Consider the following 18,522-nt stretch of genomic DNA (forward strand, 5'->3'; position numbering starts at 1 on the left):
AGGTCTGGTTGTTTCTAGTTGGGCGTGCTGTTGTTGAGACGAACGGGGAAGAGACGACTCGGGGGCACTGGGCCTGGCGCTGGGCCTGGCGTCCCTACTGCCGCAGTGATGGTTGGTCTTATGGGGGGTGACAGGGTCACACGCCACTTGGGCCACAGGCTCTGCAAAACACAACAGGTTTAACGAGGGAGCTAACACACCGAGCCTAGTGACGGGACGGGTGGTAGAGTTGGTTGTTTGCGACGGATGGACCGAAACGTGATCAGTGGCCAGTGATCAGTGTTGGGTGGTGGTGGGTGGTGAATGAGTGAGTGATGACCAGCAGCGGGGACTGTGTACGGCTACAGTCCAACCAGGTCTCGCTCCGTCCAGGACCTCGTGTGTGCCCAGCGTAACGCCAGATGTTGGTTTAGGAAAAGGGGGGTTGAGGAGAAGAGGAAAACTTGGAAAAGGAACAGCTGCAGGTTAGGCCTAAAAGTACAGGTATAAGTACGGGTGGGAAATTTTGACAATATGTTTTCCGGAGGAAATGGGAAGGCTCTCAGCACCCCTGATCTCATGTCAGACTTTGGGCTGGTCAATGCAGTTGAGGGGGGGCAGGGAGCAGAACGAGCCGCTGCCCTCAGCCGTCAGCGTGGTTGTGCTGGCTGGTGGTTAGTTGGGGGGGACCTGCCTGCTCTGTACCCAGGGTCCCCGTACCGGCTCCAGGGAGTAGCGTGGAGGTCAATGTTAGTGGGTCTTGGGACTCTGGGCGTTTGACGTTGGCCTCCCAGTGAGGGGCAGAGGGGGATATGCTTTTTTCGAGGATTTGGGCCGAGCCAACCTGTCTGTTTGGTACATAATAAAAACTATGTCGAGCTTTCGGCTTTCGTATGATCCATACCGATTATATGGTATGCAACTTCTCTTTTCTTCTATGAGACTTCGCATTTGAAATTTATTGTTCAGCAGCCGGATGGATACCAAATAAAAGTAGGTATATTTTCACTCTCTAGTAATCGTAAATATGCCGATAACGAGGCAAAATCTGTAAATAGGGTACGCAATGCTAAAGTGGAAGCTGAACAGGGGCCTACACTGACCTGTGATGTCATTTGCGGATGACGCTCTGCTCCCGAACAGGGGCTTACCCATTGAATGCTTGCATGGTATTGCGCAGTTTGCATAGTACTAACCCCGTTAACGTCGCTATACAATGCTTCCCTTTCAGCTACCTTCCACGCGGGACTTTTGACAGCTGCGAGATTGTGAAGTGACAAACCTTCGCGCATTTCATTCCTATCCCTCTATACCGCCCCTTCCCACCTCCTCTCCTCTTCCTCTCCCCGAAGACAAAACGCAGAATGGCATTCAGATCTTCCCTTAGGCCATTGAGCCTGGCCGCGAGGTCGTCTCTCATGTCCTCCTCGAGGGGCTTCCACTCAACTCGCCCGGCGTTCGTCAAGGTTGGAGATTCTATTCCCAACCTGGAAGTCCTTGCAGAGGGCTCGCCTGCCAACAAGGTCAATCTCGCCAAGGAGCTCGCCACCGGGAAGGGTCTCATCATCGGCGTACCGGGAGCTTTCAGTACGTCCCACAGCTAACCCGCCAGAATGATGACCAGCTAGCTCTAGGAGAGACTGACGGCAGTTTAACAGGCCCTGGGTGCTCGCAGAAGCACATCCCAAGCTATCTCAAGCATCCTAATCTCCAGGATGCGGGCAAGGTCTTTGTCGTCTCCGTCAATGATCCTTTCGTCATGGGGGCCTGGGGCGATGCTCTGGACTCAAGCGGAGCTATAGGTGTAAGTGCTCTCTTACTCTCTGGATGACTTTCCCTTTCCCTTGGAGAAAGCAGCTAAAGAAACCCTCATTCACCAGATCCGCTTCCTTGCCGATCCGGTCGCCGAATTCACCAAGGCGCTGGACCTCGACTTTGATGCCACCAAGATCTTCGGCAACGTGCGGAGCAAGCGGTATGCCCTCGTGACGGAGGACGGTAAAGTCAAGTAAGTCGCAGTCTGTTGGAAACAGTGTCCTGGTCCTGTCTATAGCTGACGGTAATGTCTTTAGATCTACCCACATCGAGAGTGACGGAACGGGTACGAACGATTCTATGGCAGAGAAGGTTCTTGGGCCTCCTACCTCACTGGACTGGAATGCTTGAACGCCCTTCTGCAGCCTCCCGGCGTGGAATTTATCTATCATGTCGCGTGAGATTACTGCAAATTTTCCCAAAACTAAGAACATGTTTATCCCCAAAAGGTTTTTGCAAACTTCATGAGACCGTGCAAACAAATCGCGAGGCCACGGCATCAGCCTGCGTATAGGATTGGCATTTGCAGTTAGTCTGTATTCTGCTCAAATCATACTTTAATTTAGAGGACGTCTGCTTGACGCCGTGACATCCCGTGTAGTCCATTTCGATTCTGGCACAAAGGCCCATGGCAAGATAAGAGCACATACGAGGTCCACATTTTGATGGCAAGCCAGTACGGAATTCACATCAGCACCGAGGTAAGGGATGCCTCAATGTAGCTCTCCAATGGTTGTATGACCCCTGCCACCACGGCTCGATCTCAGCTAAGATATCGACTATTGATGGCGGTCTAGCGACGAGAGTTCTCTGCCATTCGATTTCAATTTCGCCCTCGAGAGCCTAGAGACGAGGTCTGAGTGTGTCTCGAAAGCCTCTCACTAATCTCCTCTCGCCAGTAAGGTGGTTGAGCGAGAAGAAAATCCCTTGCAGACAGACTTAGACCAGACCCCGCCGGACGGATATTAAGCAAACAAGCAGCAGAGTGCAAGGCTCATCCAGAGTCCTCATCAACGGCGTCACTGAGCATCTTTAGCAGCTTCTTCAGGCACTCCTCTTCACCCTGCTGGACCGCCCTGCCCCCAACAGCAACAGTCTTGTCCCTAGATTTCATTCCACGAGTGATTTGGAGATCAGACTTCGGTACGCCTAGCACCTGCTCTCCAGCTGTGTCAGTAAGCACCAAGCCTCCGGCAACCTTTCAGTGATGGAATGGTCGCGTCTGCACAGTGACGGACGGCCAAGAATGTACAGGCCTGTGTATCTCATGCGCCAGACTACTTACCTCGCTCAGCACGGCCAGAACAGCCTTATTGGCCTCCCCCTCTCTGGCAGCAGCAGTGACGCAGAGCTCGACAGCGTCATCGGTGAGAGCCGCCACACCCTCGCGGACCTTGCTGGCTCCTGGCTTGACGCGGCACTGGAGGTAGACGGTGGGGAGCTTGTTCTTGGATCCGGCGACGTATTGGATGAAGCGGCGGGTTGACATTGTTTGATTGTCTTCTCGGTGACCTCACCGGAAGAAGGGCCCTGGATCACTACTTAGTCATGAGAACATGGGAGAGTTTGCGTGCTGGCTTTTTCTCTTTCTCATTTTCCCCTTCCCTCTCTTCTTTCTCTGCCTGTCGTACGATTTGAAGAGAGCTGGTTTCTGCTCGGAAGGGCTGGTCGGAGATGGAGGTTGACATAAGTGGACCCCCGGTCCTGGTCCTTGCCGAGCTGGGCGGGGTACTCCCGACACTGACAGCACCGAGTCGACCACTTGCAACACCTTGAACTCTACACTTGACCGATCGCCCGTTTCTTATTCGAAATCTTATACAGACAAGGCCCCTCGAGACCCTATGCATAGACTCATACTGCAGGCAATGTGATCGGATGCGAACGACGGAGCAGACAGGGCAAAATTGCAGATACACGCACAAGGAGAGAGAAAAAGTATGCAGATTGTGGGTTCGGTCATGGCTTCATACTCGAGACCCTCTTATCATATTCATGATTCGTGTTGCAGCAACACCGCATCACGCGCAAGGCTGTTCTATTCCAACTCGGCAGCGGTGGACTCTGCTGTCCTCAACGCTACTTGTACGTGGACAGGTGGTCGGCGCCCTCCACCTCGTATACCCATAGCCATAGTAGCAGTCATCCCTCTCTTGGGCTGATGTCTTCGCTTATATAGCATAGAACCTCGTAAGAGGCCGAGACATGGATTTCTGGCCTTGCAGACGCCAGAAACAGTCTCGAGACGCAGCGTGTGCGTAGTAGAGATGATCCTTTTCAATGTACCTTTAGTTACCGCAGCTCATTCATCTGATGCCACGGGCCCTTGGGCGTACGAGTCCACTAGACCGCGTGCCACGAGTGCCACCAGCACCGCCGCGACCACCCCGAGCCTGCGTTCCACCGCGAGTGGACGGCGCAGGCACCCGAGAGGTCCTTGACCTAGGGGCTGGAGTCTGGAACCTGGATGCGGTTGGTCTCATGGATGAAGGGTTCTCGACGAAGGAGGTATCGGTGGTCCTAGGAGTGGAAAAGTTTAGTAAGGGGCCGAGATCGGCAGACGCATACTGGCAACGGCAGACCACGCTTACATGAAGGTTGTTTCTCCCTCGAGCTCGCCTGTGGACTTATTATCAGGAACCTGGACGGATTCCTGCTCCTCCTTCTGCCTCGCCCTCCGGAACGACTCGGGTATAGGGCCCTAGCAGCCTGCGTCAGAAAGGATGTGGGAGAGCAGCAACGATAATGAGGGGAACCTCGGTACCTCTGGAAAGTCAACACAGAAAGCGTTCATGTTGAGTCCGTAGAGGAAGCTGGCAAAGCTCTCACTGAAGCGGGCCAGGCTCTCATGCATCAGCTGGAAGTGCATAAGGTTTGCCTCGAGGTCGGCCATGGCATCAGAGAGCTCGCCGAACTGGGGCTCGAAGGCGTTGAGCGGAAAGGGGGCGTCTGAGCTGGCTCTCGCAGATTCCCTGAAGGAGGACCGAGAGGATGGTCTGAGGGGTGTGGTCGGGCGCGAGACCCTCGTACGCGATGTTGAACGTTTTCGCTCTTGAGACATGATGTGCTTCTTCTCTCCCTGTATGGACGGTCTCTGGCTTATTGGTGATTGGTAATTTGGAGGATAGTTGGTATGGGGGATTGATTTTGGAGGGGTAGAGGAGAGCGTTTGTTTAGGTGACAAACGCGCCAAGCTAGGTGGAGGACGCGTCTAGGTCCCCGCTGAGGGGCAAAGGGGCACAGGCGGTGATTGACGAACCAGGCCCTGATGTTTTCCTTCTCCATAGCACGTGCCACAAGTCGGAACAAAGGCCCAAATAAGAACTCTGGGGGGGGGGGGGGCTTCAAAGATGGTGAATTGTGGATGGCGACTTTTGAGTACTGCTTTACGCAAGTCACTGTTAAGAGATGCAGATTCATCCCTAATGATTCGCAGCTCTGTTGTTGTTCTTGACTATCAAGTACTGATTACAATAAGTACTATGTACCGCAGTAAGTACCATAGCACACTGACAGTGACGCAATCTGTTGGGACCCAACCCGGTATTTAGGCTTTCAGGTCAAAAGTCTCCGCTGTGCTAAGCTGTCGCGTGCGTGCATTTTGGGCCCTTGCAGCTGGAACCCCGCCAAATTTGCGCCTCGACAACTCCGCAACTGAACTGGCCGTCATCTTAAGCAACAGATTTTCTTGCCGAGCAAAGCCCACACACGTTGATCCCACTCCTACAAAAGTGTCACATCTCACCTAGACATTAGCCTGTTTGGCTTATTGGCCGAATCCAGGTCCCAAGCCTAAATTTGCGGCGAGCAGCAGAGACTCTTACGATCTGATCGTCACCTTGGGCCCCAAATTCAATCTCCGGATCCCCCGGCGCAGGGCCCTTGGAGCTCTTTTGGACCTGGTCGCAAACCTGTCCCGTCCCGACTGTATGTGTGCTCATGTTCGTGCTTATTTGATGATGTACACTACTATACTGTGGTATTTGTTTGGAGCCGGAGCCTACGCTGCGCCCGTGGCCTCCCGTTGACTACCCCAACTGCTGTTGCAACTCGGAACCGAGCCGACTTGATGCTGACGTACTCTCTCTCTCTCTCTCTCTCTGATTCTTCTGCTAGACGAGACCAGTAGTTTCTTCCTGATCCTCCCTCCACCTGTCTTAACTTTTCATCCCTTTGTTCAACGTCGTCCATGCGACACTCCCGTCTCACGTCGGCCACTTTCCTCCACTCTCGCTACAGTCGTTCCCTCCTTACGCCTCGAGCAGCATACAGACCTCCTACTGCGAGAAGTTCCTGTCGCGGGATCACGACCTACCGGCCACTCGGTCCCTTGGTCTCACCATTGACCAGTTGTCACAGACGCCTTGCGCTACACTCATCTTCGGCTTCAGGACCGAGGGATCATCTTGGAGAGCCCCTTCAGGCCGGCGCTTCCTCTCTATTCCTTGTACTCGCTGCGCTTTCAGCCGCCGCCGCCGTTTACGCCGCGCTTCGACCCGGTACAATTAACGAGAGGATTGAAACTGATTCTGGCGAAGACGACGAAATGGCCGACATCAAGACTGAGGCGCAGCCAGGGCGCGTGGGGAACTTGACCCCCGAGCAGGAAGAGAAGCTGCGCGAGCTGTGGGCTGCCATCTTCAAGGTGTGCGCAGTGGGCGAACAAGACGAGCCAACGCCGGCCTCCTCCACCGCACCTGTGGCGGCCGACAAGTCCAATTCTAAGGAGAAGGGCAAGAAAAGGAGGATAACCTTGTTCTCTAGGAAGGGTCACAAGGATAAGAGCGGCGACTCGGATTCGGCCTCTACGGCCAGCGGGCTAAGCTCCTCTGTGAAGGAGGATGACGCGGAGGACAAGTATGGGCAGAACAAGCAGTTCCTCGACACATTGGCCAGCTCCTCGCCCGAGAGCATCCGCGCCACTATCTGGAGCATGATCAAGCACGACCACCCTGATGCGCTCGCCCTGCGCTTCCTGCGCGCAAGAAAATGGGATGTTGACAAGGCCCTCGTCATGCTGGTTTCCACGATGAACTGGCGCGCCAACGATATGCACGTCGACGACGACATCATGAAGAAGGGCGAGGCCGGCATGGCCGACCTGTCCAAGTCTAGCGATCCGAAGGAGAAGCAGCTGGGTGAGGACTTTATGGCGCAGATTCGCATGGGCAAGAGCTTCCTCCACGGTCTGGACGACCAGGGAAGGCCCATCTGCGTCGTGAGGGTACGGCTACACCACCAGGGTGAGCAGTGCGAGGAGTCGCTTGAGCGATACACTGTCTACCTTATCGAGACCGCACGCATGGTTCTACGGCCGCCGGTGGACACAGCAACCATCATGTTTGATATGACTGGCTTCTCCATGGCCAACATGGTGAGTTTGCAAGACTTGGCGCCGTCGTCCTCATCAACAACCGGACTGATAAGCAGCGTGTAACTGACTGACACACATCCAGGACTATACACCGGTGAAATTCATGATCAAGTGCTTTGAGGCAAACTATCCTGAATCATTAGGCTCGGTCCTTGTCCACAAAGCACCTTGGCTCTTCCAAGGTAAGTCCCCCGCCCGCCGAGAGCGTAGTTGCCACTACGCGTTGGTTTCCTCCTCACAGATAGACGAGCAAGTCACTAAAGTCACGACAGGCATATGGAAGCTCATCCGCAGCTGGCTTGATCCCGTTGTCGCCAGCAAGGTACACTTCACCAACAACCTGAAGGACCTGGAGGAGTTCGTCGCGCCCAGCCGCGTGCTTAAGGAGCTCGACGGCGAGGAGGATTGGGACTACAAATACGTCGAACCCGTGCCCGGAGAGAACGACAAGATGAACGATACAGCCACGCGCGACGGCATGCTGGCCGCCCGCGAGCAGCTGTACAAGGACTATGAGCAGGCGACACTGACCTGGATCAAGACGCCTGACGCCGCAGGGATCAAGGCGCAAAGGGAAAGTATCGCGTCGAAGCTCAGGGCGGACTACTGGGCACTAGACCCGTACCTGCGCGCGAGGTCATACTATGACAGAACGGGATGGATACAGGGGGAAAAGGTAGACCCGTACGGCACGGCCGAGAAGACCCCCGCGGCGGTACAGGCGGGAGCGAATGGCGATGCCGCGACGAGTGCAGACGATGTGGACTAAAGGGTGAGAGAGAGAGAGAGAGAGTAATACGATCATACACCTACATATACGTATATATGATAGAAGGTATATATTGGGGGCGCGCGTAAAATCTTAAAGAGCGACCCTCCGCAATGAAAAGTCTCAATGACGAGGTTCGTCCTCGCAACAATTAAGTAGAGATCACCATCGAGACGCAACGCTGTTCTCTTTTCATGTGTCGATGTGTCTCTCATTGCGGCGAGGTAAATGAAGGCATAAAATGCCACACGCTATCTTTCTAAGAATCAAAAGGGCCTTTTCACATTTTGCTCTTGATCTGCTCGGCCAGGGCCTTGAGCTCATCCATCTCCAGCTTCTGCTGCGGCCAGCCAACACCCAGGCCCTCCGTCTCGTTCGGCTTGGGAATCTAATACAATGCATCATCAGCCGGCGCCCACATCCTTTGAGAGGAGGAAATTAAATGACACCACCTCGAAAGAAGGAACAAGGCAGAAGGAAAGGGGGAGGGGGTCTGTCATCTTACCACGTGAACGTGAACCTTTGAGCAAAAGAACGTAGACAGCAGATCAGCCGACTGAGCACCTAGAACGCAGACTTGGGCTGATTAAGGCGTTACTCACATGGTCAACTTCCTGGTGGGCGATACGGCCGTTGTTCTGCAGAATATTGAAGTTCACGGCGCCGGAGGCGATGGCGATCTTCTTTGCGACAGGCTACTATGGTGTTAGTTCGAACCATTGCCAACTCAACCCGCTCCTCCACCCAGGATGGCATTCTTTCTTGAAAGTTAAGTAGGTTGGAACAGCAGACGCACCAGGAGCTCAGTCAGGCTGTCGTCAGGGATGTCCGTCAGCTTCTCGCCGTGGTGCTTGGGGATGACGAGCTGTATGTAATTTGGTAGTGTGTCAGTGAGCGTACGACCTCCCAGCAATTATAGGTAAAGAAGGGGTTGTGTGTGCCATACAGCGTGGCCCTTGCTCAAGGGGTTGATGTCCAGAAAGGCGAACGTCTTGTCACTCTCGAAGAGCTTGAAGGAGGGAATATCGCCTAAACGAACATGTATTAGCGAGAGACAACAGGCAGCGAAACAACTGCTTTGCCACCAAGGTCCTCCTCTCTTCTCGGGGCGACTTGTGGATGGCGCCGAAGCCCGGGGGGAGCTTGACTGCAAAGGGTTCAGAGGAGGAAGGGGGGGGAACGAATTGCGGCACACACCCTTGATGATCTTGCAGAAAATACAAGACGCCATTCTGTTCATCACTTTTATTCACGCAATGAGAGAAAGGTGTTGTTTGGAATTCGAGATTGCTATGTTGTTGTAAAGGAAAATGAAATCCAATCCAGTCATAGAGACGGAAATATATCGCCGACAACAGGTCGTGATGAGGGTGATCGCAGTTCGATATGCGGGGGTTCGGGGTTTTTGGGGCTGGTTTAGTCATGGCTATATAAAGTAGCTTAAACAGTTTCAAGTTGCAGTCGGATCTCCTACCGAACTCACCTCTTGCCTTTTACCAGATGTGACCGTGGGTTGACCGAAAACACTGCATTACCTACAATCTTTGGAACCTTCTCGTCTGGAGCACCCAGATTCGATTTATATTTTGCACTTTTTTTGTAGTCTTACCAAGATCAGTCATAGTCCAATGTTTAATTTGATACGAATTTGATCACTCATAACTTGAGTTCTGTTTTTAATTTGTTTTTCTCTTCTTCTTTTCTGGCAGACTGCTGTGCCCTCTCCTAGCCAAGTAGGTAGGCTGGTAGGTAGGTCGCTGTGCCACTTGACCGAATTACATCATCCCAGCCCCGCTGCAGTTGGAGGGGCTGTGAGGCAACCTCGCAGCCTAAAAGCTACCCTTCTGTCAAACCACATCTGCGTTGACGCCTGAGACCGCTTGAAACCGCATCCTCCTCTTCCTCACGGCCAACAACATATAGACAGCACTGCAAGTGATTCAGTGGTTTATTTTCAATACTCAAGCTTCTCTGGCCCCCTTGGCGCAACGAGCGACCGACCGACCAGACCGACTGAACCGCTCAAGACGTATTAACCCCCCCCAAGTCGACGCCCACCCTCGATTATAACCCCCTACAACAGGCTCAACATGTCCCACCGGTATAAGCACACACCTCTCTTCGGCGGCGCGATCGAGAGTGACCTACCGGCCAACTTTGCGGATGTGAGCAAGCTGCGCCAGGTGCCCGATAACCAGGAGGTCTTCATCGACAAGGACGGCTTCACAAGCATCATCTTCGACATCACGGAGCGGGTGGGCAGGCCCGGAAGCTCCGACGAGATTGATGGCGCCGCTCTGACCACGCACCTGGAGGAGTTGGTCGGGTCGGACGTCGACACGGTCAAAGTGTGGAACTCCACTGAGACAGTGTTCAGCAAGCTCGAGTATGTCCCTCTCTTTCTCCCTCTGAAGGCGATTCCTATCCTTGATGGTTTTGCTGACCCTGCTGTGTGTTATTTTCTCTTCTCGTCCCCTTTAGCAACAAAATCCCGTCCTACACCCTCATCGCGACGCAGACACCGAAGCCCGACCCGTCGGCGGCTTCCGGCGCCGCGCCCGACTTCACGGCCATCATCCTGACCCTAGTGCGCCTCGAGAAGGAGTCCACCGACATCTTGATCACCATCAACGTCCCGCACATCAAGGGCGAGTACGACGAGGAGGATGTGGACCTGGAGCTGGGGAAACAGGGCAAGCTCATAGGCGACGCCGTCGAGTACGCTGCGGAGATCTGGAAGACCTTCAAGGTGAAGGACTGGGGTCTATTTAGCGAGATCTAAGAGGTAGATGATCGTGGGAGAGGGGAGGGAAGAGAGAGAGGCGCGGGAATAATAAGGCAAGGAAGCCAGTGATGAATGATGATACCCCCTACCCTAGCTACGTTGGCTATATATGTATATGCCGGGTGGGTTCTGATAGTGAAGAATATCATGGACGTGTGAAACATTAGGCAACGATTCACTCGGTCTACATGTGTCGTCTTGCCTTGGTCCTGGCTGTCTGGGAACGATCATGAACATCACGAATGGCCAAGGCATATCGAGCAACGCGGTTGAAACAGCTTCATGGAATGAACAAATACGATATTTTGGTTTTGGTTTAGGAACAGTAACGAATCTGAACCATGTCTGAGCCTTTGTGGCCCAGCTCTCAACAACGCTCCTATACACAGGGTATCGTAATGCAGATACAAAATCTTCCTCAAATCAAGTCAAGTCGACTATAGTCAGCTGATCCAATGACTTCGTCACGCCCTCGACCTTGTTTTCACCACCACTGGTCTGCGATAACGGAGACACGCTGGAACTGTCGTCCACGGCCTTGCAACCCTTTGCCTTCTCCTGCTGGCTCCACCGACTCGCCACCATCCTCATGATGTCCTTCTGTGGGCTCCCCGGGTTCTCCTCCTTGATGATCCTCATCTGCTCCTTCATGAAGCGCTGGTAATCGCTCTCTTTGCCCGGCCGCGCCCGCGGCACCGGCTTCGTCTGCTTCAGCTCGCCCTTACATGAGCCGCACCGGTGCCGCTCGGTGTTGATGCTCTTGGAGTGGCGTTTGAACTCGGACCCACACTCGGTGCACTCCCACACATACTTGAAATCAATGTCGTAGCTGTGCCTGGTAGTAACCTCGATGCCCCGGTCTCCAAACTCCTCTGTGACCTTGGCCGCCCAGGCCTTGAACTCCCGCCCGTGCGGGTTCTTGGTGACGCCCGAGATCATGAAGTTGGCCAGGTGGCAGAACTCGTGCGCGATGACGTTAAGCAGTCGGTGAGAGTCGTCAATGACCTTGGTCGACAGCTCGATGGAGGCGTGGTGCTTGTGCTCTTCCGAGATGATCACACCGTCCTTGCCCTTCTTCCTGGCCGTCTCGCGTCTCCAGTTGGCACGCCCAGCCGTCGTGTTGAGCTTGTTGGCCCATTCGATGCGGACGCCACCCGTCGAGGCGGAGAGCTCGGAGATCCGTCCCTTAGTGATGCGCTCGTCAAGCTCCTGGAGGAAGCTGCTGGCTACTTCCTGCTTGGACTCGGAGAAGGCCTTCTTGGCAGCTCTCTGTACAGTTGTTTGACTCGGCTCAGCTCTCTTGGTGGGACTGTTGGCTCTCTTGGAGGGGCTCTTGTTGGTGTTCGAGTCGGGGAAGAGCTGCTTCTTGGGGGAGTGCTCTTCGTTCCAATCGTCAATGAATCCTTGATCCCAAAATGTATCCATTCGTGGATGGTGGGGTGTGGCAGGAATGCGAGGGATCTTCTTGGTGGGAGACACAAGACCCTTGGGTTTCCATCGAGGAGGTGAGGATGTCGGTGTTATGGGTCGATCTGTATCGTCCGTGGGACTTCGAGATGTTTGTGGTTCAAGCCCGTGACTAAGGAGCGTAGGATTAGCATCGTGTGTGCAGGACCCCAAGGTTGCTGATAACTCACAAGCGAGATTCAGACAGCCAATCTCCAAGAACAACCGAAGACGAAGATTGCTGTGAACTCTCTTTCTTCTGCAAGAGGGGCCTGGTCTTGCCCTCACCATCTCTTCCGTTCTTTGGGACATGTGCCGCAATATGTCGTTTTTCTGCTTCAAGAGCCTCGGCCAGCAGCTGTGAGCTCGGGCTGGGACTGCGCTTCCTGTTCCTAGAAGCCCCCCGCTTGTTGGCGATATGTTGTATGGGCTGAGGCTTCGATGTACGGCGTCCGAGGATGTCACTCAAATCAAAACTATCATCCTCAGGATCTGAGCTTTGACTAGCCTCAAAGTTAGATTCGTCATCATCATCCTCTGGCTCCTCCTCCTGCTCTGAAAACCCTTCGATGATGGTTTGCTCTTGGATTGATTCTGCCTCAGATAGATCATTGGTTCCTCCATGTAGAACTGGCGGCTTTGAGCTCCTGGTCTGCAGCTCGACCTTTTGAGGTGTCAACGACTTCCTCTTCCCGCGGGATCCATCTTTCTTGCTCGGGGTTTGTGGTATACACGCGCCGTTCAGCGGACGGAGCAGCGCATTGTCGCTGATGACCCCAAGCTTCCTCCTCCTGACAGTGCTCTTGGCGGCAGGCCGATCTGTCCGTGACACTGGAGTCTCAGCAATCTTGTTGGATGCCTTTGCTTTTAACGCTTGGACATCTTTCAGGTCCGCAGACTCGTCGTCGCTCGAGTCCCACACGATGCGGCGGCCTCTAGCCATGGCGATAATAGGAACAAATTATGTATGTGGGAAAGACGCGGCACCGAGGAATGATAATGGTTTTAAGAATACTTCGATCGTCGTCACTGTCAGTAGACTCGGCAACGAAAAAATGGTTGTGAGAGGGTCTTTTAGTCGCGAATGTCGAAAGTCAATAAAAAAAAGCCTGTTGCTAGGGAAACGATCGAAAGATGGGACTGATCCGTGCACTCTTTCGTATGTATTGTTAGTACATTGACCGTTCGCAACGGGATGCGGTGCAGTACCAGGACCCTATTGGTCACGTCCGTTGGTACTGTGTAAGGCCAGCGTCCAGCGTGTCGCAAGGATCAGCGGCAATTCATCTCCTCCAGACCGCCGCAATATGGACCTCACAAGGGTGGTGAAACCGGACCATGGCTCCGAATCAACAGCAGTTCGCTATGCAGCTATAACTCGGTGAACTTGAGTGGGCGTGGGTTAAGTCATGCCCTACGGCGAAACTCGCGTCCTACGGATTCATCATGTCTCACAACATGGCCTCTGTTTGGGGCTGATTGCTATGTGAGATCCGAAACGGATCATCGTCGAGACGAAGACATTCTTCCTTCTTTCACTTCTGTTCTTTGATTCTTCCCTCTGAGGCTTCTTGTTATGCGCCAGTGGTATCAGGTTAGGTCATCACGCCATACCCAAACAGCATTGTAGAGACACGCGGCGGCTTACATACCAATCTTGCGCGCCTCGAAGTCTTTTAAATTTTTTTTTTTTTTTTTTTTTCTTTCTCCTTCGTTGCCCTAAATTTCTTTTTCCTTCCTTCTGGACGGGAGGGAGCTGTGGTGCATTACTAACTGACTGCTACTCAATAGTACTTGTGGACTAGCAGCACTTCAACAAAAGTTGGGACCTTCCATCCCTGAAAGGCCTCGAGATTAGTTTTTGCCTCCTCCTACCGGTTGATAGCTTTTGTCCTTTTCCCTGGATCCGCTTCTCCTTGTATATCCAATCAATTGATGCGACACGGGAGGCCGTTGCAGAGAATTAGAAGAGAGGTGTTTACGGCGACTTTAGAGCCGTCTGTGCCTTGGCGTCAGCCCAGCTCAACCCAAAAAAGGGGAGGGACGGGAGCGCCGGGAATTAGCATGTAGAACACAGTGCTAATGATATACCATAGTAGAGTGCCCACCCCCCTGGCAAAAGAAGCTGAGCAGACCACGCCAACGACGGTGGCAGGGGAGAGGGGCGCCGCGCGGCAGGTTGGTCAAGGGTATGGCTAGGCTGGAATGGATGGCAAATGCGGAATGCTGATATGCAGGCCAAAAGGCAAGCAGGATTTATTTATTGTGGAGCCATTTGTAGCACGAGCCAACGGCAGAGCCGGTCAAAAATAGCATGCGGATCGGGGCCTGGGGGGTGTGGAAGGTTTTGCGATGGCTACTGCCATGCATGTAGCTGCTTAACGCAAGCCTCCGCTGCAATTTCCAAGTATGCTCGTAAACCTTTGCAGAAACTTGATAAGCTGATACCATAAAGTACAATATGTGGCAGACCATTACTGTCCTATCCCCTTTCCTTTCCACCCCCCCTCCCCACCGGAAGATCCCATCAAGATTCACGCCGTTTCGTATCGAACGTAGCAACGCTTCTGCACGAGGTCGGTCGTTCTGAATACGATGTTGATCTGTCCATGTGTGTGTGTATGTGTGCGCACGTGCGCATGCGTGTTTTATCGAGCATTGGAAGATCTCTGTTGCAGACAATCGTCAGCTTGGTCTGCAGTTTGCTGGTCGCACCGCTGTCCCCCTCGTGGGACCATGTATTCCTTGTACACACTAGAACGTGTTGATTTGCTTCTTCAGTCCTTGCTAGACCTTTTGGTGTCCAACTTCCAATGACGTCGTGCCCAGGAGGGAGATTAAGACGATGGAGGCCTGTACTGCGCTGCAGCACTGTTCCACTCTGCGCCCTACTGCACAGGAGCGCCGCCGCCCACAGTGCCGAGAGGCAGAGTTGTCTGGCCAAAGAAGGCTTTTTGTGTCGCCACAGTTTTTACGACTTCTTGTTGCCTGCTTTGTGCGTAGCTCGCTCGGCCATCGGGAAGTGGTGGGGAGGCCTTAGTATTCGTAGCGACCACGAAAAAGCTCGTCAGGGGGGAACGAGGTGGAGAAATGCATCAGCTCGTGGCTTGATCGATCATCAATCACCCACGGAGCCACTTATTCACCAGTCCAGGACTGCATCGGGATCTTGCAAAGCGGATAACTGACCTCCCGCCGCCTGTCAACCTGTCGATCGGCCGGCCGATGCTACGGATTGCCATGTCTCTTTCCCATGGCAGCTCGAGGCTTGATTGAACCAAATGTGGTCATTCGCCGAAATGGCGTGTATGCATGTGTGCATGTGTGTGTGTGTGTTTGTGTGTTTGTGTGTTTGTGTGTGTGGTGTCAGTGGCGGCGGACGGGTGATCCTGTATTTTTTATTTATTTTTATTCCTTTGGTTGAGGCCAACGATGGCGTTGAGTGTTTTTGTACCATGTAGATAGTTGCGAGCGAGGATTGTCGCAATATGCTACTGCCATAAACCGCCGAACCGAGCGTCTTAGCTCAACACCAGCGCCGCCGCCAACAATTCTACCATTTCCACACAACGAGAGAGCAAAACAGCACGGAATGGAAAGAACTGTCCTGAGTCGATCGAGCGAGGGAACAAAGAAGAAAAAGAAAAAGATGAGATTTTCGCTGGTACGGTACGGGTGCTTCGTAACCTGTCTCCACGCCTGGCCCAATATGGCGGGACGGATCATCAAGCCTTTTCGGCTTCGTCGATCTACCAAAATGTCGCCTTACTCGCTACCGCGTGTCTGCCGCGGAATTACGCAACAAGGATACCTCCGAACGCCTGAGGATCATGACCAGAAGCTTTGCCTGCTTCACCATAGTGCGCGGTAACGGTCTCTCTCTCTCTCTCTCTCTCTCTCTCTCTCTTTTCCAATCTCGATCGCAGCCTCTGCTGACTGATTTGGGTGTCTGGCTGCCAGGCAACTTCATCTCTCCAAAAATTGTAAAATCTTTTGTCGTGTGCCCCTTTGTCAAGTTGATGAGGTGCAGGATGGCCGAAGCTGTCACAGCACACAAAGAGAACGCATTGTGGCTCATTTGATGTGAATGCACCTTGGGTGTAACAGCATCGCAACTGTACTACATAATATGTGCTATATACAGTCGAAACGTGCTGGTACCGTGCCCTGATGCTGGCATATAGATACCACAGTAGGCAGGGCCTGGCAGGGCCGGTCGCAGGCCAGGCTAGAAGAGGGGGGGGGGGGCACCGCCACCTTGGAACACACCTATCTCTGCCCGCGGCGTTCGTTGTCTTGTTCCTTGCTCATCTCGGACATACAGGGAGTTGATTGATCGCCTCTGTCCGCAGCATCCTCAGGGATACTCCCAGCAAGGTCCTGATTCGACTGCCACCATTTCCCTCATACCCCGATGAATGGAAGATTGTTGAAATTTTGAAGAAGAAGAATATCCTTGTGACAGCGGCAGGATGGGTTTCGACTTGGAATTAAATCCCAACCGTGTCAACACGTCGAATCTTGACTACTCCAAAGCACTGTCAGGACACCAACTGAGAAGCCCAATATCACACAGGACACGGACAGAAAGTTTAATTGCCACCTTTCTAGATTGCAGATGTGCAACGCCGTAACTGAACACCACTCGGGAAGGGTAAGGGGGCAGGCAGGAGACATCGATTGGCCGTTGCGCAGACGTACTGTAACGCATACTATGTACACACAGTGTACTAATCGCGCGTGTTGACCCGGCCAACCCCTGGCACCTGCAGCCTCCTTTTCCCCTGGCCCCTTTCTTTCCTTCGAGTGTCCTTGTTGCCCCCCTCCCACACCCCTCCGCCCAAGGCCCCCCAATCCCCAATCAACTGTTCCCATTTCTGATTGAATCTCACACACCCACCATAGGGCCTCCTTGCCTCCCAGCGACCCATGCAAGCACTGGCAGACTTGGTGCGCTGCCACACTAACGCCTACCTTGCCGGGTCTCAGTGGTACGGATGGGACCTGTTGGGCTGCTGCATGAGCGACAAATCTAAACCGGCCATCCAACTTTCTTGATTTCCTGCTTTTTAGACCTTCTCGAGACTAACCTCCCCTTTTTTCTCCCACCCCCTTCTATCTATTCCTACTCTTCACCCACACGTTCGCTCCCTCTCCTCTTCCTTTCTAGACCTCGACACCATTGCCGTGTTCTCAGGTACCTTGTTTTCCTCCATTTCCCTGTCGGAAGTGCTAGAAGGCGCACCGACTTGCCGTTCGCTGCCATCAATTATCGCGAGGGGGGATCTTGGTGTCGACAGCAGGTCTTGGGTCCGGCCCATTTCATTCCCACCAGGTCAGCAACTACCATTTCTCATCGGGAGCCCCAGGCTCTCCTGCCGTCCTGGCCCGCGAAGACTAATCAACAGACCACGAACAGGACAGACCCGACTTCTCGATTGAAAGGACGCGCCGTATCGAGAGACGACTTAGTCTGCGGGAGAAGGGACAGAAGAAAGGATACGAGCCTGGAGAGACCAGAAAAACCAAACAATTCCTCCCCAATAACATCGTCTGATCAACTCCTCCTTTCATCATTGAGAGGGATCAGGACGACGAAAAGCAGAAGCAGACACTCGAGGAAAGTGGCTGTCGCCATCCGGCAGTTCTTTTCTTAGGTTGTTCCTGTCTACACTCGTCGTTTCAATTTGGGGGTTGACGGGCACCACTGCCTCACTTCTTTTTTATTATTTCTCCTACACTACACGCCTTGCCGCGCAGGTCCAATCCTGCTCTCGCTTGGTGCCTTCGGTTTCATAATTTGGGATTGCACCCGCTCACTCCTTTTCCTCCCCTACCGACTTATCCACTGCAGTTGGGTTTCGACCGCCTTGCATAGCGAAAACAACACCTTTTTGTCGGCGCGTCTTTGTTTGACGGAACTTTTACCCATTTTCGTTCTTTCTTAATCCCACGCCATTCAACAACCGAGTCTTTTTCTCACTTGGATCAATTGGCTGATTGATTGAATTTTCTCGCTGCTACTGGATCTGATTTTCGAAACACCACATGAGTCTTCTGATTGGTAAGTCTTCTCAGTTCTAGTTTCCTCGCCCCAGCAACTCCAACCCCAACCTGGACCTTCTGCATCGTCTGGCCCATCAAACCTGCCTTTTGCCGCTGTCCCTCCCACGCGCGCTTTTCTTGTCCCATCCCAGCTCGCTGCACCGAGCTAGCCTTCCAAACAACAAGCAAAGTTTGCACCACCAGCAACCCCCCACCACGCACCCGTCCAAAGCTGTCAATGCTACTCCTTCATAGACTCAGATGATCGATCAACTGACTGAATGTTCTGGAGTAGCCTTTTAATGCACC

The 18,522-nt window shown here is 53.3% G+C and overlaps 7 protein-coding genes across 7 annotated transcripts; 3 read left to right on the forward strand and 4 right to left on the reverse strand.

Annotated features, from left to right (window-relative positions):
* The first annotated feature begins 1,288 nt into the window (after positions 1-1,288).
* On the forward strand, positions 1,289-2,360 carry M406DRAFT_357226 (Redoxin-domain-containing protein). Its single transcript, XM_040923617.1, has 4 exons — positions 1,289-1,566; positions 1,638-1,783; positions 1,860-1,987; positions 2,052-2,360. Exons 1-4 carry the CDS (start codon positions 1,344-1,346, stop codon positions 2,143-2,145), a joined length of 591 nt encoding a protein of 196 aa, XP_040774752.1. The 5' UTR covers positions 1,289-1,343; the 3' UTR covers positions 2,146-2,360.
* Positions 2,361-2,788: 428 nt separating this feature from the next.
* On the reverse strand, positions 2,789-3,283 carry M406DRAFT_341214 (uncharacterized protein; the record flags this gene model as incomplete). Its single annotated transcript, XM_040921635.1, has 2 exons — positions 2,789-2,950; positions 3,080-3,283. 2 exons carry the CDS (start codon positions 3,281-3,283, stop codon positions 2,789-2,791), a joined length of 366 nt encoding a protein of 121 aa, XP_040774753.1.
* A 901-nt stretch (positions 3,284-4,184) lies between these two features.
* On the reverse strand, positions 4,185-4,890 carry M406DRAFT_352491 (uncharacterized protein; the record flags this gene model as incomplete). The annotated part of the gene is made up of 3 exons (XM_040922693.1): positions 4,559-4,890; positions 4,386-4,495; positions 4,185-4,314 (listed from the first exon to the last, which is right to left on the reverse strand). Coding segments are annotated over exons 1-3 (537 nt in total), but the record flags the coding sequence as incomplete, so codon positions are not given.
* A 1,450-nt stretch (positions 4,891-6,340) lies between these two features.
* Positions 6,341-8,086, forward strand: M406DRAFT_347269 (CRAL/TRIO domain protein; the record flags this gene model as incomplete). Its single annotated transcript, XM_040922273.1, has 4 exons — positions 6,341-6,604; positions 6,647-7,168; positions 7,251-7,350; positions 7,441-8,086. The coding sequence occupies 4 exons, from the start codon at positions 6,341-6,343 to the stop codon at positions 7,935-7,937; spliced, it is 1,383 nt and encodes a 460-aa protein (XP_040774755.1). The 3' UTR covers positions 7,938-8,086.
* Positions 8,087-8,134: 48 nt separating this feature from the next.
* On the reverse strand, positions 8,135-9,196 carry M406DRAFT_293482 (HIT-like protein). The gene is made up of 6 exons (XM_040919085.1): positions 9,135-9,196; positions 8,884-8,966; positions 8,734-8,802; positions 8,540-8,632; positions 8,443-8,457; positions 8,135-8,325 (listed from the first exon to the last, which is right to left on the reverse strand). Exons 1-6 carry the CDS (start codon positions 9,175-9,177, stop codon positions 8,218-8,220), a joined length of 411 nt encoding a protein of 136 aa, XP_040774756.1. The 5' UTR covers positions 9,178-9,196; the 3' UTR covers positions 8,135-8,217.
* Positions 9,197-9,805: 609 nt separating this feature from the next.
* On the forward strand, positions 9,806-10,895 carry M406DRAFT_323317 (Mog1p/PsbP-like protein). The gene is made up of 2 exons (XM_040919759.1): positions 9,806-10,323; positions 10,419-10,895. The coding sequence occupies exons 1-2, from the start codon at positions 10,028-10,030 to the stop codon at positions 10,717-10,719; spliced, it is 597 nt and encodes a 198-aa protein (XP_040774757.1). The 5' UTR covers positions 9,806-10,027; the 3' UTR covers positions 10,720-10,895.
* Positions 10,896-11,145: 250 nt separating this feature from the next.
* On the reverse strand, positions 11,146-12,459 carry M406DRAFT_262431 (uncharacterized protein; the record flags this gene model as incomplete). The annotated part of the gene is made up of 1 exon (XM_040917512.1): positions 11,146-12,459. One exon carries the CDS (start codon positions 12,457-12,459, stop codon positions 11,146-11,148), a length of 1,314 nt encoding a protein of 437 aa, XP_040774758.1.
* Positions 12,460-18,522: the final 6,063 nt, after the last annotated feature.

Source organism: Cryphonectria parasitica (assembly GCF_011745365.1).
Source record: "Cryphonectria parasitica EP155 unplaced genomic scaffold M406scaffold_6, whole genome shotgun sequence".
NCBI classification, from domain to species: Eukaryota; Fungi; Ascomycota; class Sordariomycetes; order Diaporthales; family Cryphonectriaceae; genus Cryphonectria; species Cryphonectria parasitica.